Raw genomic sequence first — 27,733 nt, 5'->3', positions numbered from 1 at the left:
CTCACCATTTTAACGTATGAATTTTCAGCAAGAAGGCAGTAACTGGACATAGGCTGAAAAACAAGCAGGAAGTTATACAAAGAGCCATGTGTATGAAAGAGCACTCAGCTCTACAAAGCAAGCAGACCTCGCTCACAGGCACAATTCTGAACAGAGGGGCATATGCTTGCACTTAACTGTAATAGCTCTGCCAGAGTGCGAGAATATCTAAGTTCAAGTTTGAGTGTCAACAGCAGCCAACTACTGGAGGCAGCACAGAAACCTCTGTTTGCATTTAAGGGTCTCCCAATATGAAGAAATTGATTGATTCCCTTGAACAAGGGAATAGGCTTAAATTAAAGCCTGAGGCCTTGTCTGGGCTTGCAGTGGCATGCAGGGTGTGTATAGCTAAATGCCACAGTGAAAGACGCCTGGTGGGGGAGGCAACAGTCAGCTGCTGGAGCCTTTCCTTGCTGCCTGCTGTGTCAGAGCATTTCCCTGTGGCAGTGGGACACTACAAATAGCAGTGTAGACAAGAGAGGCACTGTCCGGGCATCAGAGCGCCACGTAGGGTATACAGGGATCTGGTGCGTCTGTATTCTACTCACCTAAGCAGTGCCTCACCGTCTACACTGTTATTGATACCCGTGCTGTCTGGGTGTGCAATGTCTGTACTCGATACGCTGCTGTGAGTGCAGACCTACCCCGAGAGGCAAAGCAAATCAAGAGCTCACATGGATCATGTTTGAAGAGGCAGAAATAGTAGTTGAAATAAGAGACAAGTCCAAAGGGCAGCCGCCTACCATGGGCTCACTGATTAACTCAACCAGCTCAGCAAAAGCCCCTCAAAAAGAGTGCTTAACGCAGCCACTGTTGGCAACCAGCCCTAGAAATTGCTGCTTCATATCCACATGCCTCTGAGCAATCCTGAACACCAAGGTTTTCAAGCCTAGTTTTTCTCTCCATTTCCAATGTGAAGTGAGTTCTCCAAGGAGCAAATGGGAAGCCTTAGCTTAGTTGAAACATTCTCTAACTCTGAGGAGGAAAGGACTTTCGGCTAGAACAGCGCCAGGGCATCGTTCTGTGGAGAGCTGGCTGGTCCTCCTCACTTTGCAGGAAGAGAGAGCGAAATACACTAAATCCTCTCCTAATTAATTATCCATAGAAGCAAATTCTGTAGTTGCCTTAAGGTCATTTGATGGGAAGGTCTATAAGACATGCTAAGATGCTGGGGAAATAGGTACAAGTGCGGCTCTGGTATAATGCAGCAAACACCTCCCCCTCCACTCTAAAGACGCTAGAGCTGCACAGCTCCTCACCGGTAGTGGTTCATCATCTAGCGTTCCATTCTGTACTGACTCTGCTGGTTCTTCCTCACTGTGATGATGCTTCTTCTTGGATTTCTTTTTGTCCTTGGATTTCTCCTCCTTCTCCTTCTTGTGCTTTTTCTTCCTATGCTTGGAGGATTTCTACCATGCAATGGAAACAAGCATCAGCAATGTGCTCTTAAAAGCGACCAGTTTTCCTAGTAGTAATCCTTCAACTCTAGGCTCCTGCTCTACACCTTAGTAATAATCCTGTTCTGGGTTCCCTCCTGACTGCCTCCTAGTTGCAAATCCTTCAAACTCAAGGCACTGTGGTACAAGCAGAGGTCTGAATCGTTAAACTGGAACATATGGCCATGGGTGGAAGCTCAGTGTTGAACATGGTCAGTTAATTGCCCCTTTGCTACAAGGCATAACCCAGCCTCTAATGATTAGGGGTTCAGAGATCCCTAGGGGCAGGTTATCCTATCTCTGTCTACAGCAAAGCTTCTTACACCTTCCTTTGAAGCAGTCGTACTGGTCATTGTTGGTAGCAGGATACTGGACCAGATGGAGCAGTGGTCTGATCCAGTCTGGTAGTATTTATGTTGAGACCACGACCACTGGTGTCAATTCTTTAATCACTCACCTTTCCTTCATCGTTGTCCTCTTCTTGCTCTTCCTTCTTTGCATCTTCGTTCTCCTCAGGTTCAGCTGGGACAGTGCTCCCCTCAGGCTCACTCTGGACAGGAAGCAATCAGAAGGGCTATGACACTAACTGAATGTAGATAACGCAAACAATTAAGTCCTGGGTAGAATGGATCAATTCCTGCTGTACTATCTTAGAGCTGTTATTAAAGGTCTGCTAACATGTTTGTTTCGGGGGTTTAGGACTTGGGACAAGACAGCTGCTCCAGGACAAGACACACAAGGTCTCATCATAGAAACAAGCCTGTTAAAAAACCCATTCCTCTCCCTCCCTAAAGATGTCAGTTGAAAGTGTAACAGAAGGTTCCTTTTTTCGAACCTTCCCTATGTCTGAAGCCGTTACTATTCTAGCTCTGATTCTACACTGCAAAGCAAGGCTTTGGCCAATAATCGAATGGCAAACTCTTGATGGCCTAGGATTGGCAGCCTCTCCCCATTTTGTCTTGTTACTGCTAAGCTCTGGGGGACCTAGACATGTCATGAACACTGCAATATCCCTAAAGAATGGGATGCAGTGAGGAAGGCGTGTAACCCACCTTCAAAACCCAGGTTTCCTTGATCTGCATGTTTCCAGACACACTCAGCTCGGTAAGTTAGTCTGAAGGGGTTAGCGACACGCTGTATACAACGCAGAGAGCTGACTCGGCATACCTCTATTTCCATGCATTTACAGGTGCTTTTCACAGCTACCGATCTCCCTCTGTAGTTGGGCTTGAAGCCTCACCCTACAGAGCAACCGTTAATTGGATGGGACTAACTTCCACTGCCTTATAGCAAAGGGATCCTGGTAGGACCATCAGAAGGAGCTGGAGCCCTCATCCCTCCCTTCTCTCTTTGCACTAACACTGGAGTTCATTTCAGAGCTTGTAACTACTTTCAACCGCAAGGAAAAGCTTTTTTTGGGGGGGGGGGTAGGGGGGGGCCTGCTAACAGACCTACCTGTGTCTGTGTAATGGAGGAGGGAGGTGGGGCAGTGGAGAGCCAGAAATCCAAGTCTTCCTCCTGACACACCAAAGCAAACAAACCTTTACCATTGCGTTAATTGTGGATTTACGTTTTAACATTTGCATTATATTGCTTTCATGTGCAGCAAGTTGCTTGAAATGGAAGATGCTGCAATATGTAGAAATGGGGAGAACAGATGGCTCAGAGGTCTTAAAGCGACCTCAGGACCTATTTCACCTCTAGCTCACACTTCAAACCTGGCCCTGGTTGGAAGTAACCGCAAGTCTATCATTTGATGACCCTCATGAATTCAATTGGTCAAGTCCAGCTTCATGAAGCCACCAGGACAATTAGCTTTAAATAGCACCTTTGTACACAGTCTGAGCAGAGAGGCTAGGGACTAGTCAGTCTGCAGGCTGAAGTACCCTCTTATCCCAACAAGTGGTCTCTCTAGGCCATAGACCAGGGACACTGGCTGCAATGTCTGGGGAAGCTTGTGCCACTGCTGTTCTCAACGTAAACTGGTCTGTGCAGAGAATATTTGAGTCTTCAGTGCAGCAGCCAACAACCGGCCTCAACTTTTGCCAGCAGGAAATTCACTTAATCTTTTAAATATAAAAGTGGGGTTCAAGTGGCGATTTCACTGCTAAAGCCGCTCACTGTATTGACATTTCTTCATTAGATCTGTGTTGGGGAGGAGTTTGGTGTGTTCTGCCAAGGGGCGAGTTTTGAAGGCTGTCAAGGCTAAGGAGCTGTTTACTTTCATTGTTGTACTTGTAACTTGTGGCAGGGGCACCTAGGCAGCTGCTGCTTTTATTACTGTAGAAATCCAAGGTAGTGAAACAAAGTAAAAATAATCAGCTATGTCCCCCCTAGTACCAGCCACAACTGGCCACTGACATGGAAATATCTGGCAGTATATTGCCTACAGCAGCACGTTTGAAACACAGGACATTTCTTAGACAATTACCTTTTTTCCTTCTTCAGTCACCTTTTTTTCTCTCTCTTTCTTCTTTTCTTTCTCTCTCTCTTTTTCTTTGTGTTTCTTTTCCTTCTTTTTGGGCTTCTTGCTCTTTTTTCCTACTAAGGGAGCTTCTGTGTCTGGCGATTTCAGGTTCTCAGCATTTCTGTGTCTCTGCACAGGTAGCTTCTCACTATCCGCTAAGGGTCTTAACAAAAGATGATTAGTTACCTTCCAGCAAAGGCAGTTTCCCTGTTGCACAGAGCACTTACCAGATTCCCAGACAAGTTTCTCCTCCCCTCCCCCCAATCATACAGAATTCTCCTAGGATCACGTACAAAAAAATCGCAATTAACCCACACTTCAGAATCTCAGTAAAGGCTCATTTATGCAACCACACAGACTGTGCCTCCAGGCATTAGAAGTGAGATGAGCTGGCTACTGTGAGCTATCAGCCCTGAGCACTTAAATACCCTTAAAAGATAGTGACGCACTTGCAGATTAAATAATGCTTACTGAAGAACTGAAAACACACACACACAGAGCATTCATTATGTTGCAAACCTATAAAATTATCCTTGAGGAAACCAGTGAAGATGTAAAATAGGAGGAAACATTTGCAATAGAAATGTGACAAGCCAAGCTATGAATTGTATCTTATGAAGTGATAGCCTGGCTCAAACAAATCCCCAGGACAAGGACTCAATGTTTCTTGTATTTGAACCACTGTATAGGTTGTGCTGTGACTCACAAGCCCCAGCATTAATATTAAAATGAGTTTGCACTCTAAACTGGAACACCCATATCACAACAGAACTGCCCCTAATAGTTTGGCTTTATATTCTATGCCCAGAGACAAATATGACATCAGCTTCCCTGTTACTGTCATACTAAGGTGAGACAATTAAGAGTCCATTGACTCAGACATCCAGTGCCTGCCGGTAGTGGGGAGGCAGGGTGAGGGCAGCCGGCTTCTGCAGTGTTCCTGAGCATGCTAAATACAAGTCAAGCAGCAAATCTGGGGCGGGGCGGGGGAGAGTCGACTGTTACTTCAAAACACAGACACTGTAAAACACAACAGGATCATGTCTGATCAAACAGTCAACAAATCTCAGTCTTAAAACAATTTCATGTGTAGTTGTATGGTGACAGAGGTCATGGCTCAAAGAAAGCCAGTAAGGATGGGGGAGTCTCATTCATAATTTGGGGGCTATGATTCTAAAACAGCCATGATTCTGGAGTAGTTCACACTGCTCACTGGTATCAACCAACCTTTCAAAGAAGACCATCTATTTAGTGAGATATTCTTACCTGGTAGGCTCCCCTGAAACCAGACTCTGTGTGCGTGTGTGTGCGTGCGCGCGTGTGCGTCACAGACATAGCAGTGCAAGCACAGGGAGAAAGAGAGTGAGGACAGAGATATGAGAAAACGTGACAGAAGAGCACAATGCCTGTGTGTAAATGGGAAGAACATGAATAGAAATGGTGTGACGGCTCAATGAAACCTCCTGGAACACTCCATTTAGAAATAGCTCTGCTTAGTGTTTTCCACACTGGTCTGTTTAGCCTTTGCATGCAACCAGCATCTTTCCTGTTAGGAATTCATTTCCTATTTATTCCTCCTGGAGTCAAACAGAAAGAAGACTACTTCTTAAAGAATTCATCTGTTTCTTCATGAAGTCTGTTCTCCCCCATTTTTTAATTGTCCATAAGGGAAACGTAGAGCAGGCTCTAAACAGAACAGCCGTCAAGGTTCTGCAGGAGGTAGCTATTAAATGCCCTTTGGGGGATTAAGATTTCCAGCAGGGCACATGAGGATCCCAGCATTCTACTGCTCCCAACTCAATGGGCTGGGATAGATTGGCTGGTGGAAGGAGCTGCCAGCCCCATCAGCTGACCTGCTCTCCAATAAAGCATTTTGAAGAGCTGCTGGGAAGAGACACAAAGGAAGGGCAACTGCTTAGTATATGTGCAGTTAATAAGTGTGTGACTCTCCCCATTTCCCATTCCTCCCAGCACCCAAACAGGAATCCAGCCATGCTCTGAACTACTACTAATGGCAGAGCTGATTCACTACATTCCTTGCAGCAGGGCTCTGAAATCCCAGAAGAAACAAGCTATTTGTGTGTGTGGTGGTTTTTCAATGTGCACAGATTAGGCCAGGTGGCAGTTGGTCAGGGATGGGTGAGGACTGATGGGCTTTGCCAGATTGGCCTTCACATCTAGTGCAAGCAGAACCTAGACCCTACGGTAGGAGCTTTAATCACCATAATCTTTGTAGTCCTGCACTGACCTTCAAGACCTCATGTAATCTGGCTAACAGGCAAGAAAACCCACATATCACAGTTTTGTACTTACTTATCCAGATCGATATCAAGTGCCTTATATGGATCGTTGGGATCTTTGTCATCCTCATCACTGGGCAGCGCATTCTAATTGGGTGGGGAGGAAAAGAAAACCTGACTGTCCGCTGACGACATAAGCAGAGCACAGTTCTAGAACAGTCCCATCCCAAATTCAATCTCACTGGATTGATACAAGTGACACAGACCTCCTTACACAGTTAGACATGAGCAGTCACCTCAATTGTACAATTTAATCCAGCAATCAGGCATTTATCAGATGAATTTATAGTAGAACAAACTATTTTTCATAAACCCCAGTATTTCAGTTACTGACGAATTTGGTTTTGATTGGAACAAAGACTACAGGCACAAGCAGGTACAATTAACTGTATTAGCAGAAAGCCTGCTGATTGGGATGCAAGTTAAACTCAGAGTGAAGCAGTGAGGCATCAAATGAAATAGCTATGTGGGTAGCATTATTTCTACAGCAGACGTGTATTGTGGGTTTAATATCAGTCATTTGTTTTTCTACTGGGTCAACTGCAGCCTTTGGCTCTGTGCACCAATAAACTTGCCATCCCTTTAGCGGGAAGGTAAAGGTTTCACTGGGGAAGCAGCAGATGTTGCTATTCAACCAGCTTTGCAAAGAGAAGTCAGGACCCCCACATCACAATGACCCAGTAAGGCTGACATCAGAGTCTAATTTTAATGGGAAATAGGGAACCTGAACATATGCCTTGGTGGGACACAAACAAGCCCCACAGCTCAGACTATGGAGTAAGCAACTGACCTCTGGCATCTCCTCCGTGATGATGTCCACGTGCTGGGCTGGGGCGATGTCCTCGTCGCTCTCTGTGTGCAGGGAGTTATGGCGGCGATGTTTGCCTTTCTTCTCTTTTTTCTGTTTTTTCTTTTTCTTGTCTTTCTCTAGCTTCTGTTTATGCCTCCGCTCCTCCTCCAGTTTCACATACTGGTCAGACATGGGCATTCCTGAACACATGGATGCAAGTTGCTCTCAGGTGAGAGTTGCTTACAGGTTGACCGTCGCATTAGAAAGTTAGGAGTTAACACATTTATTTTGCCCCCCAACTTAGAATCCCAAAGGATCAACGCCCCACACTACCCTTTCACTTCCTAGCTGTCCACAGTGACTTCAATAAAAGCCTCCTCCAACCAACTTCACATCCCTTTGCAAGCCAGTGGACAAAATTCTGCTCCCATTCTCATCCACAACTGTTGCTGACTTTATTGGGAGTTAGACGGATCACTGAAGGAAGAATCTGGCCTCGAGACTACTCTCAATCTGAATATTTGACAGCATTTTTCATGTCCTTGGGAAACCCTTCATTAAATCCTAGGAGAACATTAAGGCTGTAAACCTGGTCTGAAAGAAGTCACTCACGCAAGGCTGCTGTGTATTTAGAAATTCTCTACCATGTGCTGCACTTCAGCCATAGTTTTTCAGCTCTATATCCGCCTGCCATTCAGAAGCGGCCTACAGCTCAAATTCACTTTATCTCCAACCCATCAGCTCTCATCACAGCCTTTTGTCTCAGATATTAAATCGCAGAGCGTGGCCATTCTGATGTTGAATGTTTCCTGACAGAATATTGGTTTGTTCTCATATTATTCAGTCAGCCTGTGTATTACACCTAATTGTAGGGTTATTTTATTATTTGTCTGAACTTTAACACTTAAAGGAAGGCTGCCCTTAGAACCATGGTTTCCACTGTCCTGCAGATTGTAAGTTTAATAGCACACTCAGAAGTGACAGGCAATGTGGGAACTCGACATTCAAGACTAAAGCTGTATGCTTATCCTCTAGAACTGAGAGGAAGTTACTACTCTTTTGTTGTTGAATTATTAAATTCTTCATCTCCACTTTGAAATTGGTTTGGTCAATGTGCTTACCTGGAACTTTTAAGGGAACAGAAAGGTCAATCTGGACCACGGGTATATGCTCCACACCTGGGGTGTCTTGGTATTGCTGGGAAAATGGAAGATTTGATACATTAGCATTGACTCAACAATAGGAGAGCATACTGAGTTACTGTCCCTCATTTCAAAGCTTGATTAGGTACATCAGCCTATGCTGATGTTCAACCAAACAAGAAATCAATTCTGATTTATTACATTTTGAGTATCTTCGTCAGAAACATTTGAAAATGTCTCCATTATATAGAAATAGCAAATAGAAATAACAGTTTAACCTGTGAAGTGAACATTTCAAAGGGCAGATTAAATAAGACCTCCTGAAAAACTATTTGGCTCATTGGTGCTAATCAAGTCACAATAGGTGCATATGAAATGTGACTGTTTTAACATTACTTGTTACAGCCAAGAAAAGCACTGAACTGATGGCGAAAATCATGTGAGGAAGTTTCTACTGCTTACCACCTCAGAGGTAAATGCTGAGGTCCAGGACATGTGAAATGGGGCAATGGAAAGCCCCAGCTCAGGGAGAAGTGGGGGAAAGAAAGGACAACAAATCAATTTAATTAACGCTCCTTTGATGCTTTTGGTCCAGAGAACAGACACATTGTGTGTGCATTCAAGCAGCCAGTCTGTTGAATTAACTGCTGAAGTTCACTGCTGCTGACCACACCAGGTGCACTCATCTACCTCACCCTTCCTCTACTGCTCACCAAGCTCAGTATCTGGCAATCTGTATACCTGCCATGTTGCCAAGTGTATTTACTGCATCATTTCAACAGAAAGTCCGACTGCCTGCACAGGAATTTTGTGGGAGGGAGGAAAGGACTTTAGATAAAATTAATTATCCTGATCTACAAAGGAAAACATGTATCCAAATTACTAAGCCAGTGGATTCACCTGACTTATTTTATTTTGTGTTCTTTGCAGCTATTTACTCCACTTTCACTGGCTGCTCTTCAGAGCTGGACTCTAAATTCTAGGCTTTACTTAAGAAGTTAGTAAGATGATTCTCAACTTCTGTCTAAAAGGAACAATTACTGCTACAGCAGTTCCCAAACTGCAGCCTACTGGAGACCCATGGAACACTGGCTGCTCGCACTATGCTGACTGCTCCTGCCAGCTGATTCTAGTGGTTTTCGGGCTCTTCAACACAAAGTAGACCTATAAATAGCTGGAGACAAGGAGGGGTCAGTCCCAGCTGCCTCTAGACTAGAGCCCAGTGCTATATTAAAGCAACCAATTGGAGATGCCCTCAGGAACCAAAGCTACTAGCCAGAGAGTCCAGTGACTCGGAAGAGAAGGGGACACAGCATTTGAGCACTATGCCCACAAAGCAGTGGGAGTCAAGGATCAAGTGGGCAGGGCAGCATGCACACAGCAGGGGAGAAGGGAACCAAACCACAGTAAAGCATGAGAGAAGAGGAGGGAGAGAGGACCAAGTAAACACAAGAAGGGAACAAGAAAGGGGACCAGCCAAGGTGGGAGGGGCAGATCTGGAGACCAAAAGGAGATGGTAATTTAAAAATTGTGCATTAAAGATCACCAGACATTAAATATCGTCCTTATGATACTCTGCCATGGAAGCAATTGCTGCAGTTGCGACAACGATGTTAAGCTGTTAAGAGATCACAAATGGGGGAGAGGAAGTGGTTGGAGTGCTCCCAAAGAGAGGGAAGAGATCCACAAGACAGTTTATTAAGATGAGACTATGAGAGTCTGAGGGTCCTTGTACTGTTACATACACAGACAGCGAGAGAATTTTTTAACAAGCTAGACTTACCTTCTGTGGGGAAGGAGAGCTTTTAATATAAAATGGATTGTTTGCTTGTTCCTGTTTCCGGACTTCTCGGCGCTAAAAAAAGTATTTGTAGTTATAAATTTGAAGATTTTTCTCTGCTTTATTTCCAGACATTACAAAGTGTGTTCTTGCTGCATATTGGTAGCACTGCAAACATCTCAAGAGGCTCTGGGAAAATAACTGGGTTCTAAAGCTATCTAGTTCTCAAGTTGTGTAGTTGCAACAGATACTAGAAAACAGCTGATAGGGAGCACTAACCTAAAAATATCCCTGCCCTCTATTCTTTGGCTTCTCCGCTAGGAGAGATGTAAACTTCCTGAAGGCAACAAAGTTTTGATGTCAGGTTGCTTCTATCCCTATTTTGCAGTTGTGGTGGGAAGAGGGAATTATTTGAGCCTAACAATTCTTGATCAAAATGGAAAAACGCCAGAAGCAGGGTGTTATAGGCATGACAGTTCTCAGCTGCACTGCAAATAGGAATTGTTAAGAGTTGGCAAATTCTGGACAGGTTTCAGAGGAGGCACCTTGGCATCAACTCCTATTTAATCCCTGTATCTTCCTGTGGTACAAACAGCACACGTTGCAGGGAAGGGTAGTGTAACAAAAGTATGTGTGTGCTCACGCAGTTTTTGTGAAAAACATAGGTAACAAAGCCCAACACAGAACTGCCAATATTGATCATGTCCGCCTCTAACAGACTTCGCACAAAGCGACAAGCCTCAAAGTCAACTGCAAATTGAGGAGGGTTGCCCATCTACAGTAAATAAAACCCACACTCCTATTTCAATTGAGTGCCTCTCTACTGGGTAGAGTGACCAGGCATTTCCTTCAACGATTTTTTTTTTTTTAAAGTCTGTCCATCTTCTTGACAGAGGTCAGTACTATACCTGCAGAGCTTACTGGTTAGATTTTTCAGAAGAGCTCAGCACTCCCAACTTGGGCTAAGTTTGGAAGAGATCTCGGCTCCCATTTTAGACGCAAAAGTAAGCAGCTAGACTTTCAGAAGAGCTCTGCACATTGGCTGCTGAGTCCTTTGGAAAATCTGTTCCAAAAAAACCTTTGCTCTCAGCTCGAGAGAGAAAGGCAGCATGGACCAAGACAACATTATAATAAGAAGTATGGATCTGCATGCAGGCTCTGGAGCAGTTTGCAACGATTAAGCAGTTGAATGCAATGACTTCTATCCTTACTCGCTTTATAAGATGTTCCCAAGTGGGGAGAAAGGCATAGCTCCCGTCTGTGTTATGCAGCTAGGGCAACATTTCCAACTTCTCTAATGATGTGGCTTTACCATTTTATCACGCTTTTTTAAATACATAAACTGTATTTTTATGTTCACTTACCCTGGCCAATTCTTCCTCATCAATCTCTGGCTGTCTATGTCTGGAATGCCTTTGCTCCTCATCATGGAAAATTGTTTTGGGTTTTTCATCTTCGGACTCGCTATCTGATGGAGGCTCATTGATCCAGGCATCAAGGTCCAAACTGACAACAATTGCAACAATTATAGACGCAGACTCGAAGGTCAGAGTGTATTTACTTACAACATAGAGCTTTGTCCACATGCACAGCCATGTGCCGCGTTTCTAGCCATTCAGAGTTAGCTTTACTATTGGAATGATTTAACAGGTTTATTTATTTAAGCATTTGCAGACATGTAGGAAGGCATATTCCCATTTTCTAAGAGCTTACAATGAAAAGACTGTAGGGGGGGAATCTTACCCTTCCGGAACTGGGACTTTTTTCTGTGCTTTAGGAGCTACTGGGTTCAGTTCGCCTGCAAACAGGGCTATCACTTCCTCGGCTACAGGCACTTCTTTTATTTGTAGCTTCTGAATGTATTTAATCAGTTGCAAAATGCAAGAAGCCTGGAAAACCAAATACAAAAAATGGTTTAAGAACTAGTGTCAATGCACTGACAGTCACTGAACCAGAAAACAGAGTAAACAGCTGCAGTAAGATACAGCATTTTATAATTGTATAGACATCCTTGAAGCTACAGAGACTGGCAGAGGAGGATTACAGGAGGCACTGTGGGCTGCTGGATTAGAGCAGGGGTTTGGGAGTCAGGACTTCTTACCCAGCTCTCCCACAGACTCACTATGTGACCTTGGGCATAAAACCCAAACTGTGCCTCCGCCTCCCCATCTGTAACATAGGGACAATGCTTATCCACTCTTACTAAACACTCAGATGCTAGGATGAAACGCATCGTGGGCGGGATTTTCAGAAGCTCCCACGGGAGCTCCCAGCCCTATACATAAAGTAATGTTGATGCCTCCAGAATACATTTAACACCACATACAAATTAGAATAACTCTTGCTGTGCAGGTCACTGAATACTCAGCCTCAAAGGGATTTTTTTTCTACACTGCCTACTCTTCCTTACTATGATTTCATGGCTTAGTTGGCAAAATTGACTGCACTGGTTATAAATGTCAGAGGATTTTTTTAAAAGCTCGTTTCATTATGCACATAATTTTCACTTACTATGTTTAATCTATACTCTATGCCCTCTGCTCCTTCAATACACTGTAGATAATGGTCTTTCACTCCCTTCACCTTGCACCTTGATTCAGTTGGGGCTGTTTAATAGTCCTCACTGGGGGTCTGGTTGGGGAGTGTGGCTTAGCCATCATGGTCAAAACCCCTGACAGCCAACGGGGTTGTGGGGAAGGGAGCCAGAGCCCTCCCACTCCACCGGGCTCCAACCCAGGGCCTCGGCAACCAAGGCTGTCCTCCCTGGGCCTCTTCCTCTCCCTCCCCAGTTTACTCCACGGCTTTCCCCTGGTGGGGAAATCCAAACCAAAATAAGAAAGAGGTGGTTACCAATGTCCAAGGGCCACTGGATACTTCCCTCTCTGGTTGTCTCTGGGGTGGGTCCTCCCTTTCCTCAGGGAGGGCCCCTTTGGGCAGGCAGCTATGTCAGAGCTTTTAGGCTTCTCTCCTCTCTGCACTGCTGGAGCCAGGGGCTGCAGGTCTGCTACCCAAATGAGCTAATTCCCTGCCTTTTAATTCCTCCAGCCGATGGAGCATTTGCTGCAGGTGGGTTGGCTGAGCCCAAAATAATCCCTCAACCACTTGTTAAACAGTGTGGGGTTCGTACACCCCATCAGAGGCTGCAGGAGTTTTTAGAACGCTGACTGACAAACCACTTCAGGCATCAACATTTGTAGCAATTCTTTCTGGAACACGCACTAATGCAGTGTTTGAAACAGTCACCTCTTATTTCAAACTGCCTGCTATGAAGAGTTGCCCTCCAAAGGTGTTCAGAAAGGGTGATAAGTGTGGTATGGTATGAAATCACAGAGATTGATGCTGCTCAATATGCAAACATGAACATAGCATTTATAGATTTAGATCTCTGCAGGACTGGTTTGGGCTGTAACTGCATATTGTTTGTGTGTCTTTTATTGGACCAACTTCTGTTGGAAGGTACAAGCTTTTGAGCAACACAGAGCTCTCCCTCAGGCCTCAAACGCTTGTACCTTCCACCAACAAAAGATACTACTTCATCTACCTTGTGTGTCTCATATCCTGGGACCAACACTGCTACAGCTATTTATATAGACTGAGTTCGGTCTAATGGTTAAAGCACAGGATTGCGAGTCAGATTTGGACTCTGCCACAGTCTTGCTGTGCGAACGATCTTGGGCAAGTCATTCAATCTCCCCATGTCTCAGTATCCACATCTATAAAATAAGAATTGTTTATGCACCTGCATCACTGAGGTGTGCAAGGTACATAATGCCAGCAGAGAGCTCGTATGACAGGTATTTATATAAAATACATGCATGACCCATGCAAGATGATGTTAATTCACTATCACAAATTAAACCAATAGTAGAGGTTTAAAGATCATTTTGACAAAACCAAAGATAGTTTTGCTCCCTTACCCTCTCTTGTACTTCTAGATCCGCACTCTGTACAAACTGAGGCAAACGGTCAATCATCAGCTGGGTAATTTCCTGGGCTGCTTCTTTCTCCCCAACTTGCTCTTTCTGCTGTAGGATGGATGCATAAAGCTTTACCATGTTCTGGACATAAACTGCCTGGATGTGGCCTGGTAGAGTGGTAACTTTGGGCCTCAGCATTGCTTCTAAGGTCTGGTTTGATTCTTCAAGGTGTCTGAAAGACATTGAATGGACGCAGATGAAGGCAGAAAGAGAGTGGTGGCAATTTAAGAAGCTTGACATTTCACCAAGTTTCATATAAATCTACAAAAACTGTTTAGACGTTAAAAAAATTTCAGCAGAACTCTGTGTTGGCCTAGCTCTATTCCCAGTCAGACAGCAGCATTTTTTTTTTTCCCACACACAAAACCAACAAGGAGTCCGGTGGCATCTTAAAGACTAACAAATTTATTTGGGCATAAGCTTTCGTGGGTAAAAAACCCACTTTTACCCACAAAAGCTAGTCTTTAAGGTGCCACCGGATGCCTTGTTGTTTTTGTGGATACAGACTAACATGTCTACCTCTCTGATTTTTGTTTCAGACTCATCACTAAGGCTATGATTTAGTCATGGGTATTTTTACAATAAACAAAAAAAACCCACAGCCTGTGACCTGTTCATGACCTTTACTATAAATACCTCTGACTAAATCTTAGCTGGGTGGCCTCTGGGGCCAGCCACCAGGGGCCACACCCATGGCCCGTCGCACCGGCCCGCTGCGCCAACAGTCCCCGGGGCCGGCAGTCCCACAGGCCGCTTCAGCTGGCCCCAGGGCCAGCTGCTTAGGTGGCCCTGGGGTCAGCCACATTGGCCGTTGCAGAAGTGACGGAACACAGGACTTCTGGAGAGACACATGCAGCCTTACTCATGACTGCCTTCACAACCAGAAGCGATGGAATATTTGGGTGAAACCCTGGCTCCTATTTAAAATTAATGGGAAATTTGCCAGACTTCTGTGGGACCCAGATTTCACTATCTATTCTAAATGAAATTTTAGATCCTGAGGAAAGTATAAGGATGCGTAAGAAATCCATTCCTGTCAATCTGGTAGGTGACATAAGGGCTTCCCTTTTCATTAACTACCCTTCATCTTTGCTTGTTTTGACTGGCTGGTGGTCTGCTTTTAGTCCAGTACTGTTTTAATCTGTATTATGACCCAAGTTTTTGGAGATGAGCACAAGAGGAAAAAATAGGACAGCAATATATCTATACACATCAAGTCCATAAATGCTTGAGATCTGCAATTTTTTTTTTTTTAAACAGTCCCAGATTACACTTACAATCTTATGTAAGCAATACTACTTATGGTTCAACTCTGCAGAAGTGGCATTTTAGGTTCCATTTCAGTGATATCTATTAAAAGTGTGTTCACTTTTTTTTTTAAAAATAAACATTCACTCTGCAGACTCAGTCTAGTATCCAACAGTAAAGCTATTTTTTCCCCCATCTTATAAGTCACCAGTAACAAAGGTTTGGTTATACCTGTGCACATCTATTAAATAGAATGGAACTTAGTAAGTGATATTATTAATGCATAAGAAAAAACAGAATCCAGCTCTCACACAGCCGGTTTTTGTGGGTCAAGTTACATTTTCCTATTTAAAAATAAAGAGTCTCTTCCCACTGCTGTGTGGCAGACTTGCATGAAAAGGAGAAGCTGGCTGACTCTGTAGGGGAAATTATACATAAAATTCTGTCATATGCAGAAAGTTATCAAACTGAACAAGAAAATGTTCTCTATTACTTCTTATGCCTCTGAGATTTGAGTTGACTGTATCCATCTAAATCAGACCAAGATTTATTTAGTTAACACCACCTTTCTCAGGGAACATGCATGCTGCCTCTGCTACATCGCTTATACCCATATCCATCCCTTAATTTCTCAGCTGGCAGAGATATGGATGCAAGAGACACGGACTAGCCCAACAGCTTTTCAAATGCATTAGCCATCTTAGGTAGGAGCAGCTGCAGTAGTCTGAGAAAAGCAGTGGTCACTCTGAAATACTGCTTTGTTAACTTTATGGTTCATGTTCTGAGCTTCCATCACCCAAGACATCTTCACTTTCGAGTGACAGGAGTCTCAATCTGCAAACATTCTGCTTTTCACCTTTCAAAAGTGATTTAAAAACTTTCCTTTTGCACTTACTCTGAGAACTCCCCACATATCCAGGCAGCAGCATAAAGCACCTCACAGATGCCGTTCCTCTGAGTGTTGCTGGCTATCAGATGGGCATTGTCCAGGAGCATAGCCATCTGGGAAACAGCAAACTTACGAATGGCTTTAACCCTGATAGCTACATCCAGCATCTGAGCTGCTATAAGGTGACCGTGCCGAGTACCTTCCAACCGGGTCAGTTCCACTAGGATGCTTATGTACCTACAGGAGGTGAAAGTGATACAATTTTAATAGCTGGCAAGCAAATGGTGCCATCACTACTTATTTCAAAGTCTAGATGCAAAAGTACTGACCATTCAAAATTTGTGATGTATTGGTAGTTGGATTGACTACATATGTCTATGATTTTGGTCAGCAATTCATCTCTGTATGTTGTCCCTTCCGCTTTGTCCACGTGAATCATCAGTTTCTTCACTATCTCCATCAAGTTCTTTTTGGACACCTGTTTTAAGAGTGAAATGAGACATGAGCCACAGACAGTTAATGCAGACTTACTGCCAGGTCTTTCCCGTTTCATAAAAGCTGAGGAAAATAGTAGATACTTATTAGACGGACCTGTATCTGTTTGTGGGTGAGACAGGTATTAAGTACACAGAGAAATACTAACAACATCTCTGGCTCTGGACTGCTGTACAGTTTAGCTGCAATCAGAGACTGAATTTATTTGTTGGAGAACGTCTCAATAGCATTTGTGCTAGTCTAATGGCCGGACACCTGTCATTGGACACTTGATCGAGCAGAGGTTTATCTGCATACGCCCAGGACTGAACTTGGTAAGACCCTGACCACTAGATCAGAATAACGTTAAATCCATAACTGCAAGGATACTATGGTGATATCCATAACATATCATAAAAATCACATTTTAAATCTGAGGCTAACCCTATACATTTTAAGAGCCTTTTTAATTTTCAGTATTTTCCCAATGACTGCTCATTCTGATTTCTACCCCTTAAAGTGCATTAGAGGCAGAAGTGTGACTATGTAAATATGATACTACTACTTTAACAGATCTGCCCCATGCATGTATGCAGAGTCATATTTGACATTCGAAATCTGGCTATTACTTTTCACTCCTATTAGCAATGCTGATCCAATACAGCTCTGCAATACTGAGCCATAACAGAACTCTGAATTAGTATTACAGTATGGCAATGACACAGAAACCTGAAGGAACACAGCTGACTTTTCAGCTTCTGGTTGCAGTTTGCCATGTCGACGACTTGAAAAGACTATTTTACCCTTGTAAACTGAGCAAGTTTGATAGACTTATGAAAACACCCCTCTGATCCAAAAAACAACGCTAACTTTATATGTCACTTATCAGAGAATAACTGCACTTTAACTTGCTCTGGGAACCTAATATATTGACATGTAGCAACCAGTAGGGAATTCAGTGCAAGTCTGTGACCATCAGTTTCTGCAGTCATATCACCTCAATCTATGATCACAGCACATCTCAGGCTTGATCAGTATACAGATGGAGACCTTCCAGGAAGCGCAGGTACTGCAGAAGTGCCATTGATGACTCAGTATATGGCACTTTTCCCTCTGAGTCAGTGTTCCAGCAGAATGCTAGGCAGCACTGCTGGAAGGGATGTCTTTTGAATATGTAAAAAAACCATCTTGACCTCTTGTCAAGACTCCCAGGCAATTATAACTTGGTTAGATACTCTCTGCCCAACTATGAAACAACCAGAAAAACACTTTAAATGGGACACAATATTCTTTACTTCCACTGCCAAAATATCACAGCATTTTAGGAATGAAGTCTGCCACGATCCACCCATGTGAATGTATTTTTATAGAGCTTTTTGGATGAAAGGCACTTTATACACCAAGGTTGTAACCACAGTGCCTTCAAAAATCTACAACAGGGGTCCCCAACGTGGTGCCCGTGGGTGGAGCATCCACCAAAAAGCTGCCGAATTTCTGCAGCGACGCCTCTCGATGACACCACTTGCCGCCAAGTGACATCGAGAGGCGTCGCCGCCGAAATGCCACAGAAATTCGGCGGCATTTCGACGGATGCTCCACCGCCGCCACGGTCCTTCATCTGGTGCCCGCCAGACAAAAAGGTTGGGGACCACTGATCTACAAGATTATCTCTATTAGGCTGTATTTCTTTAGTCTAGCCAGCATTGTTAAAACTTCCTTGAACAGTAGCAAAACACACATACAAAGGCACAGATGCACAAGCACCTGGGGTGAGATTGTGTGTTGCACCTCAAGGCCTCAGAGGGACATGGTCGGGCATGGCATATTAAGGTGCCTTAAAACCAACTTTGTGTCCTGATTGGATGCAGCTCCTCAGCTGCAGCATAATTTAGGCAGCCCTGGACTCGTGTTTGAGTTACAGCATCTATAGTACAGACAGCAGTGGTGCCAGGAATTTCCAAAGCACTGTATGCTACAGCCCCCACCCTCAACACCCCGCTGGTTATGTGGTCTGGTCTATGCCAAGGTTTGCAAGGGGTCTTCAGAAGGCAGCCTTATAGATGTCTTCTAAAGTGCCTGTGATCAGGGGAATCTTTCCATATCGTGCCAGCCCCTTCACCCTGCATAAGGGGGCCAAAGTAAGGGCAAGGATCTCACCCCAGGGATTTTTTTTTTAAGTGCTAACTAAGAAGGGGGGAGGAATGCACAGAAACATACCATGCCATATAGGAGATCTAAAGCTCTGAGTCGGATGGATTCATCCTTATCATCCAAACACTGGAGAATGAGATCCTTGTGGGATTGAACTGATTTGGGATGAGTTTTCAGGATTTTGGACATTGCTAACAAACCCAGATATTTCACTGTGGGGGAAAAAGACAAAATAAAATTTTTCCACATATAGAAATACTGTATTGTTTCTTGCAAGCACAGGGTATTTTAAGATGGGCTGACTTTCCCATCTAACCTCAAATCCCAAATATACTGTTTGGGATAAACTTCGACAGAGGGAGCACATTTACCAGTTAGAAACCAAAAAGAGCAGCCTAAGCTTCTATTTCTTCCTTTGCCCCCAACATGTAGACTTGCAGCCGAGTCCCACCCATTCAGGTTTTGCCATCTGTAAAGAGTGGCAGTAACTGTGGCTCTGAGATGTATACATGCTCTCCATGTGTAGATTATTGTGGCCAGCAGTGTCGGTTGGAGGGTTTGCACCCTACATGCCCTGATCACCTTTTGCCACCCTCAAAGACAGAAAAGGCAAAGCAGGTCCACCATTCCCCCATAGCAGCAGAGGAGGAGGGCAGGTCATCAACTCCATGTGGAAAACACATTTTGAAGAACCACAGTTATTGCAAAGTAAGTAACCATTCCCCTCGCAGGCTGGAGCTGGAGAGGTGCCTGATATAAACAGCACCAGTAGCTGGTACCATAAAGGAATTAACGGGTGCAGATAGTAAGAGACTCGGGCTGCAAAGGCAAAGCAAGATCACTCTGTACTGAAAATTACTATGGTGCCAGGAGCACCTGTACTGCCAGGTCAGCATCAGGCCATCTGCACTGCTTGCACCAATGTTGGTACTGGATGAAGTGCAGACCCCTGCCCAAGATGGTACCGCATGTGCTCAGTGGCTGGGTTCTGTCAGAGTGTTAGAGCTACTCCAATAGTGCAAACAGAATTATCTCCTGTCTGTGTGTTCCATTCTATGCATCTGAAGAAGTGGGCTGTAGCCCATGAAAGCTTATGCTGAAATACATTTGTTAGTCTCTAAGGTGCCACAAGGACTCCTGTTCTTTCTGCGGATACACACTAACACGGCTACTACTCTGAAACCTCTATACTGAAAAGGGGCTGTCCTCTTCTGAAGGTGAGGAAGACATTTATAGTTCTTGCTACAGATGCTTGGAAAAGATGCTTCACTAAAAAGGATTTAAATGGTGTTGGCTAACTTATGCCAACGCATTTCCCAGCACTAACAAGCCTGGCAGTATTGGATTTTACATTAGTCTATGGAATAACTAGCGTTTCTTGGATGTGCTTCCTCACTGGAAGATCTATGAAGGGAAAACCCAGGAGATGGAGAGAAAATTATTTTTGGTTTTAGATCTAACATACCATAAATGGCACTATTATTCATCTACTTAAACATATAGTTGTACATGATAGTTTATGATTTTCACTATTCATAAATATGAAATTCTTTAGTACCAATTCAGACAATACTGGGCGTTCGATAATACAGCTCATTGTTTTTAATACCACTGCCACTTAGCCCCATCAGATTGGCCACTGAAGCCTCTAGGAAAACAAGCAACACTTACAGTTCTGATCTGAATCTTCTATTAGTATTCTTAACTTCTGAACACAGAGCTGGAAAAAAGTGCAAGTCAGGATTAACATGAGCTTGAGAAGAATACTATTTAAAATATTCCCTTAATGGAGATTACTCGCTATATTAGGGTGGGTGCAATACAAGACAAAGCAGTGTTACCAGGATCTGTGACCACTGGTAAGACAGTATTGTTACATTAATGGTTCATAAGATGAAGGGAACATGGCGCTCCAGTGATTGTATTCTGAGTGGCAATTGATCAAAAGCAGTAGCAAAGCCTCTCAAATTGAATCTTGTTCTTAGGCATCCAGCCTTCCCTGCTCCACACACCTTTGAGATAGGAGAAGCAGAAGAGAGCACACAGAAGCTGAATTTTAGGTTTCTAAACTTCCTTTCCTCTATCTTAGAAATAACTAAATAAAAGTCAGACAATAAGCAAGGCTGTCTGATCAGCAGGCTCTTACTTCAAATATCTGGACTATTTCTTTCCCCCTGTTTTCAGAGTAAATAGGTATAACATGGCAAAATAAGAACATTAAGAGAACTGCTGTACCTGGATGCTGGCACTGTGATTGGGCATCCCAGAGGATAGAGAGATCAACACTGAAACACACAAGCACTGAAGTTACATTTGCTCAGCACAAAGTATAAACAAGATAAAACTTAATACACAATATCTGGCTTAGCCCTCACGTGAGGATGTGTTTGGTGGTCTCGCCCTAGTGCTTTCTGGCAGCCACGCACAAAAGTGCACGGTTTGGTACAATGTCAACACAGCTGTGATGTCTGTTCAAGCAAGGCCCCAAGAATAGATTAGCATGTTATTGCAGAGCAAAGGGAGGCATATGGGGGGCTTTTACAAAGCCTCCCAGAGCACTCTGTTTTCACCATACCTTGCTCTTGCCAGGGTAACCTTAGTCTCCCTTTTACAGTTTCCATCTGGCAACCCAGATGCTAATTAAAAGGTCACCAGTGACTGTACTGCTGGATTTTTGTCTGTAGTTCCCTGAAAAGATGAGATAGCAGTGAATCCTACTCCGAGTAATTACATTAAACCCAATCAAGTTAGCAAGAGCCTCAGAGGGCAAGGCAGGCTTTACTGTTGATTACAGTGGGCATTTGTGCAGCTTTGGCAGTGTATGACTCCATGGCAAACAACTCAGAGCCATCACGCAGCCTGTCCTAAAGTGCATCCATGGGCATTAAAAGGCAACAGAATGGGCATTAAAAGGCAGGGAGAAAGCTCCTTCTTACTCAGCCAGTTGGCTCCCTATGAATATTCAGGCATATCTGTGGACTGTAGTCACTTGAGAGTTATTTCTCTTTACTCCCACTAACCCTGCAGAGCCAACATTTCTGGGAGAGGGTGCTGGATTCTATTCTGGCTCATGCATCAAGAGAACTGTTGGCTTAGTTTGAGGGTCTGTGAGCATGCAGGTATGGGAGAGTGCTGCATTTGGTACATAGCTGAATACTGTATTTGCTGGGTTTTGTGGGTTTGAGTTGTGCATTATTTAAAAGAGTCTGTATATTATTATTGCTAGCTAAGTTTTGTTTGCTTTTACTATTAGCAAGTTTGATTTATATTTTGTTAGTTTATCCCCTATATATTGAAAGAAGGGGATTTCAGTTTAAATTACATAGCGAGGCAAGTTCACTAAGCAATTTCATTTGGTTATATTAAGTTAACTGAAACTGTAGGTAAAAAGGGATTTTATAGCTGATGTTATTTAACTGCTGCCAAAGTTTAACATGCTCTTTTTTAGGTTATGAGTTTCAGTTCTCACCTGCTATCACTGTGTTCACACATTCATACAGAAGAGACATGGCTGAGGTGCTACAGGAAAGAAACAAATCAAGTATTTCAGATAAAGAAAAAAATCACATTATGAAGAGTTCTCAAAAACAACACCTTTTATTACAGAGAAAATTACCAACCTTTTCCTCCCTCCTCCATATATTTTGAACTAGATGAAATAATTCTTATTCTTCAAAACATTCAATACCCAGTTTTCATTGAATCCAGTTAAATTTATGGGGGTGGGGTGGTAAACAACTAGTTTCTCAATCCATATTCCTGACACTTGAGAAATCCACAAGGTTCTACTTTACACCATTTTTTTCTTTGGGAAACAAGTACGCAATAGCACCATTTTGAGTGGTATGGGGAAACCTCAAGATCTCCGCATCAAGTACAGATCACTGACCCAAACTTGGCTAAGAACTGAACGAATATAAGGGTAGGATCAAATTAAACATCACTAAAACATGAGAAACACAGGGCTGGTAGAAAGCCCTGAAATCTCTCTCCTCCAATACCATTAAATGCTGCTCAAGCAACTGATCCTTTCAGAAATTTACTGGATTGTGTCCATTACTCACCTCTACTAGAGAAAAATCTGTCTCTTTAAAAGTCATTTTCCCAAAATGCATCTCTATGTGGGTCCGCACCCAAAACTTCTGCCTGCTCTCAATTCTTTGCACACAGCATGCTATCTCCAACAGCACTTTACATAGCTGGTGTCCTCATTTATACATGGTGCAAACTGAGGCTCAGAGGTGAAGTGACTTGCCAGAGTCAGTGAGCGTGATAATGGTAGGAGTAGAACCCAGAGGGACAGTCCACTGAGGTAATGAACTACCAAGTTCATTCCTGATGTAGCAGTCACAAATGACACTATAAAGATGACTCAGCACAAAGGATCTAAAAACCCAGTATACCCAGGTCCAGGATAAGATTTTTGTATTGTCTACACTGTTAGCAGTTGGTGGCAGGTTTCTTGCCTTATGCATTAGATGACACTGGACCAGGAACATCATGACTAATATGATGGAAACCAACCAGACTTCAGGTTAAAGTCCTCACAAATAATTAAATGAATAACTATTGCAGGAGCAGGATGAAGAGGTAGGAAAGAGAGGGGGTGTAGATATACATACTGTCCATCTTGCTGCTTTTCTTGAAGTAGTACTAAATTTGTATTTTTGCCAGTGCTGCAATGAACTGAACCCTCTTTAGGTATTTGGATGCAAGCTCGCTGGCTGTTCGAGAGAGAGATGGGTTACAGCAGACACTTTTCGTTCCTTAGTCTACAATTAGTAACAAATGGGCTTCTCTTCTAGCAGCATGAACAGTGGAAACTGAGGTAATGCTTTAATTTAAAGTTACTAACTACACTTAAGACAATGATTGCAGGTGAACTAGCCACAGAGTTTCAACACTTTGGGTCTGACTGCTCTTGAGACTTTGAACTTGAGTTAACTGACTGACAATTAGTTCAATTTAACTTTTTGTAAATGCTATTCTGGGCACTCCGAACATGTTTGTTGTTTACCCTAGGGCTCAACTGAACCCTCTAGAATAGAGGTATCCGTAGTAAATGGCTGCAAGAGGACTTTGATGCAAATGCATTCCACAATATCTATAAAATCTGGGAGATCAAATAAAAGCATGGTGCACATAGATGGACACAGAACCCATGGTGACAAAGTTTTTTTAATGGAGATACTGACAGCACAAAGCAATTGCAGCCTCTTTTTTGGGCAGCTGTAGAAGGACCGCCTAAAGGAAGCCATCAAAATTCAAAAAGCAGGCAATACTGACCAAGCAATGGACCATTTCAGAGCATCCCTGTCACCTGGGACTTCTATGGAGCTCTCAGAAAACTAAAGCTCAGTCTGCAGAATCCCTGAGGGAGGGCGGTGGCAGCAATGTGACCTGACTTCCCTCCTGCATCTCCCAGGAAAGAATCTCTCTGGGACTCAGCATCCATTGTAGACATAACAGGTGCAGGGTGCGCTTCCCAGCCCCAGTAGGGTGAAATCTAGGTCTGTGCACAATTTTTCAAGCCATTTGACCAGCCCCTAGTACTGGCTATACTGTTAACTTTAATAATTTTTATAATCCATGGGTCTTTAACATTTAACTGTCATTAAATACAAAATTAAGCTTCCACCGCAGAGCAGTCTCAAAGAATGTTAAATGGACAGACAAAAAGTGGTTTGTTCGGGCACCGCTCCCTCGACTATTATAGACAATACTGTACATGTTTGATTGAGAACTTGCTCACTCACAGCTCACCTCAACATAATCAATCAATCCTATCACGATCACTGCAAGCCTTAACAGAAAACATCCCCTCCCCCCTCTAAAACAGGGGTTCCCAATCATAGAAAGGCAGGACTGGAAAGGACCTCAATACGTCATCTGGTTCAGTCCCCTGAACTGAAGCAGGACTAAGTGTTATCTAAACCATCCCTGACAGGTGCTCTTCTAACCTGTTCTTAAAAACCTCTACTGATGAGGATTCCACAGCCTCCCTAGGCCATTTGTTCCAGTGCTTAATTTCCCTCACATTTACAAAGTACTCCTAATGTCTAACCTAAAATCTCCCATGCTGTAATTTAAGCCCGTTAGTTCTTGTCCTGTCCTCAGTGGATACGGAGAACAGTTTCTTCACCCTCCTCTTCATCCCAAGCTTTTACATACTTGAAGATTTATCACGTCCCCTCAGTCTTCTCTTCTCCAAAAGAAACAAACCCATTTTTTTCCAATCTTTCCTCTGAGGTCATGTTTTCTAGACCTTTAATCATTTTTGTTGCTCTCCTCTGGACTTTCTCCAATTTGTCCATACTTACACATCTTTCTAGGCTCAGCACAGGGGCCTTGACTAGATAGTAGCCTCTCTTAGGTCTCTTCCAATTGCCAGTCACACATTCACAAGAAGTTTTAAAAGGATATTTTATACTAGGGCTGCTCCAGTGACATAATTTTAACTTTTGATGTCTGGAGCCAAAAATTTCCAGATGCAATAAACCTAGGCGGACTCCATTCATGTTAGCACAAAATGCTGAAGAATTAAGAAGGCGAAACAAGTATATTTTCAGACTTACCTATGTATGAGATTGGTAAGTGGCTCAATCAATTTCTTTCCCAGCCTAGGTTCTAATGGAGTAAGAGCACCAAACTATTGAAAAGAAAGGGAGGAAGGGAAATTATTTTAACAGATAGCTTTCGCTAGGGTAAAACAGTACTATCGCCATTTGTGTGTCACAACACAACAAAACAAAATTAAAAGATGTTTTGTCTCCTTTTGGTTGTTATGTTCCATTATAACAGATGTCTGTTTCTCTTCCTTGTCATTTGGATTTACTAGTAATTATCCCTCTAAGCGATAGCTTTATTTTCACACCCAAGATACTGTTAATGAGCACGCCAGCCCTGGAAAAGAGCTAACACAGAAGAAGTGGAATACTTGCCAATTTTATAATTTTAATGAGGACCCAATTATTGGTTGAAGACGTCATCAGTTTAAAAAAGAGCGGAGCAAGGGAAAGGTAGTTCTTGGGATTGCGTCTGGCCAGCTCACAAATAACATTTACTGCCGCAGACTGGACACCTGGGAAACAGAAGAAGTGGGAGAAAAGGGGTCCAATCAACAATTCAACTGTAGCCTGATTTTCATACTCAAAATGAACAGAACAAAAGCAGGTACAGATTAGACTAGGACGGAGCTGGAAGTATTGCTCACACTTTAAGGATTTGACGAAAAGCTTCCTTTCTTCAAAGTGTCTATTAGGCATTTAAGTTAAATAGATGTTATACGTGACACAAAATGGTAAAAGTGACTAGAAATCCCTTTTCATTTGTTCCAACTCCCATAGACTTTTGATCATAGACTTTTCAGTCTAGACAGAACCTGGTTTCCTAATGGAAAACACAGGCAAGCAATGTTTTAAAGAGCCTTTCATGGTTTATCCATCATAGAACCCCAAAAAGAGCAAAAGCACAACTCCCCCCCATGCAGATTACCGGTACATTTTAACATGAGATTGATTCTTTCTTGCATATATCACTGGAGGGCAGGTCTTACCTTACCCTAATCAAATCAGTCTGGTGAATCTATTTACATTCTCCCACTTTAAACACAAATCAGCTGAAAGTCATAGGCTTGAGTCTCAGATGGAACTCTCAAAATGAATATACAGCATTTCCATCCAGTGGGGGAAAATAAGCATCCTAAATAAATTCTGGGAAGACTGTTTGGCTACAGAAATGTGAATTCTTATAGTCGGTGAACATACATAAAGTTCTCCATGCTGCAGCTCCCTAGTTGTGTTAGCTATGACTAAGGCTGCAAGTTGGTCATGTCGGTCATGGATTCCGTGACTTTCCATGACTTCTGCAGAGGCCAGTGCGGCTGGCTCTGGGGCTGCCCGAGCAGCTCAGGCAGCCCCTGGGCCAGTCGCATCAGCTGCTACTGGGGCAGTCTTGGGCCACCGCACTCCTCCCTCCCCTAGCAGCATCAGGAAGAGTTTGGGTGTGGGAAGAGGCTCAAGGCTGGGGCACGGGAGGGGGTGAGGACTCTGGGTGGCGCTTACCTTGAGGGGTGCTCCCTGGAAGTGGCAACATGTCCCTCCCTCAGCTCCTAGCTCCCTCAGCTGCCTCCGCCCCCAGGCACTTCCCCGGAAGTCCCCACTGGCTGTGGCACCCCCCCCCCCACCCCACAGCACCTGCACACACCCCCACAGCATTCCCAAGATTTAGTCAGGCATATAGTACAAGTCATGGACAGGTCATGGGCCATGAATTTTTGTTTACTGCCTGTGACCTGTCCATGACTTTTACTAAAAATACCAGTTACTAAAACGTAGCTTTAGCTATGACACATTCCCTAAGAATTTAGGCACAATATTTTAATCTTTTGTCTTGTAGTATTAACTTTAAAACACTACAACACAAGTGGATTCAAGAGACTGTTTAAGCCCCAAATTTAGCTTTTTTTTTTAAATATGGAAGAGATTCCTGCTATATTATGTGAAATATTTCAAATGTTTCATTTACATCCAGATACTACAACCCAGTCACTGCAGCTTTGTGCTAGCACAGGGGTGGGCAAACTTTTTGGCCCAAGGACCACATTGGGGAATAGGAATTATATGGCGGGTCATGAATGGTCACAAAACTGAGGTTGGGGTGCGGGCTCTGGAGTGGGGCTGGGGAGTAGGGGTTTGGGGTGTAGGAGGGTGCTCCAGGCTGGGATCGAGAGGTTTGGAAAGCAGGAGGGGGATCAGGGCTGGGGCGTGGGGAGAGGCTCAGGGGGTGCAGGCTCCGAGCAGCGCTTACCTCAAGTGGCTCCCAGAAGCAGTTGCATGTCCCTTCTCCGGCTCCTATGTGAAAGCGCGGCCAGGAGGCTCTGCATGCTGCCCCAGCCGCAGGCACTGCCCCTGGGGTTCCCATTGGAGCGTGTAGGAGCCAGAGCAGGGCCATGCCGTGGCTTCCAGAAGCCGCGTGGTGTGGCCCCTGACCCAGCGCCCCAGCCAGAGCGGGGCCAAACCACATGGTGCGGCTCGCGGGC

General features: G+C 43.8%; 1 protein-coding gene across 3 annotated transcripts in view; it reads right to left on the bottom strand.

Annotated features, from left to right (window-relative positions):
- The window catches only part of AP3D1 (adaptor related protein complex 3 subunit delta 1), a 71,687-nt gene that overhangs the window by 8,272 nt on the left and 35,682 nt on the right, over positions 1 to 27,733 (bottom strand). For 2 of the 3 annotated variants that reach the window (XM_044999005.1, XM_044999007.1), the window contains 21 exons: positions 25,635 to 25,774; positions 25,269 to 25,342; positions 23,316 to 23,417; positions 22,163 to 22,212; positions 20,929 to 20,978; positions 20,365 to 20,413; positions 18,760 to 18,905; positions 16,398 to 16,546; positions 16,075 to 16,305; positions 13,872 to 14,103; positions 11,698 to 11,843; positions 11,319 to 11,460; positions 9,958 to 10,029; positions 8,154 to 8,229; positions 7,033 to 7,232; positions 6,256 to 6,329; positions 3,907 to 4,105; positions 2,931 to 2,993; positions 1,933 to 2,025; positions 1,299 to 1,448; positions 6 to 53 (listed from right to left, as the gene is read on the bottom strand). In XM_044999005.1, the coding sequence (XP_044854940.1) occupies positions 6 to 53; positions 1,299 to 1,448; positions 1,933 to 2,025; positions 2,931 to 2,993; positions 3,907 to 4,105; positions 6,256 to 6,329; positions 7,033 to 7,232; positions 8,154 to 8,229; positions 9,958 to 10,029; positions 11,319 to 11,460; positions 11,698 to 11,843; positions 13,872 to 14,103; positions 16,075 to 16,305; positions 16,398 to 16,546; positions 18,760 to 18,905; positions 20,365 to 20,413; positions 20,929 to 20,978; positions 22,163 to 22,212; positions 23,316 to 23,417; positions 25,269 to 25,342; positions 25,635 to 25,774 (2,486 nt within the window). The remainder of the gene's footprint in view (positions 1 to 5; positions 54 to 1,298; positions 1,449 to 1,932; positions 2,026 to 2,930; positions 2,994 to 3,906; positions 4,106 to 6,255; positions 6,330 to 7,032; positions 7,233 to 8,153; positions 8,230 to 9,957; positions 10,030 to 11,318; positions 11,461 to 11,697; positions 11,844 to 13,871; positions 14,104 to 16,074; positions 16,306 to 16,397; positions 16,547 to 18,759; positions 18,906 to 20,364; positions 20,414 to 20,928; positions 20,979 to 22,162; positions 22,213 to 23,315; positions 23,418 to 25,268; positions 25,343 to 25,634; positions 25,775 to 27,733) is intronic. The other variant, XM_044999006.1, reaches the window with a different exon arrangement.

This window comes from Mauremys mutica, chromosome 24 (assembly GCF_020497125.1).
Source record: "Mauremys mutica isolate MM-2020 ecotype Southern chromosome 24, ASM2049712v1, whole genome shotgun sequence".
NCBI lineage: Eukaryota > Metazoa > Chordata > Testudines > Geoemydidae > Mauremys > Mauremys mutica.
The sequence above is the reverse complement of the archived record's forward strand: the minus strand, read 5'-3'. Positions and strand labels throughout refer to the sequence as shown.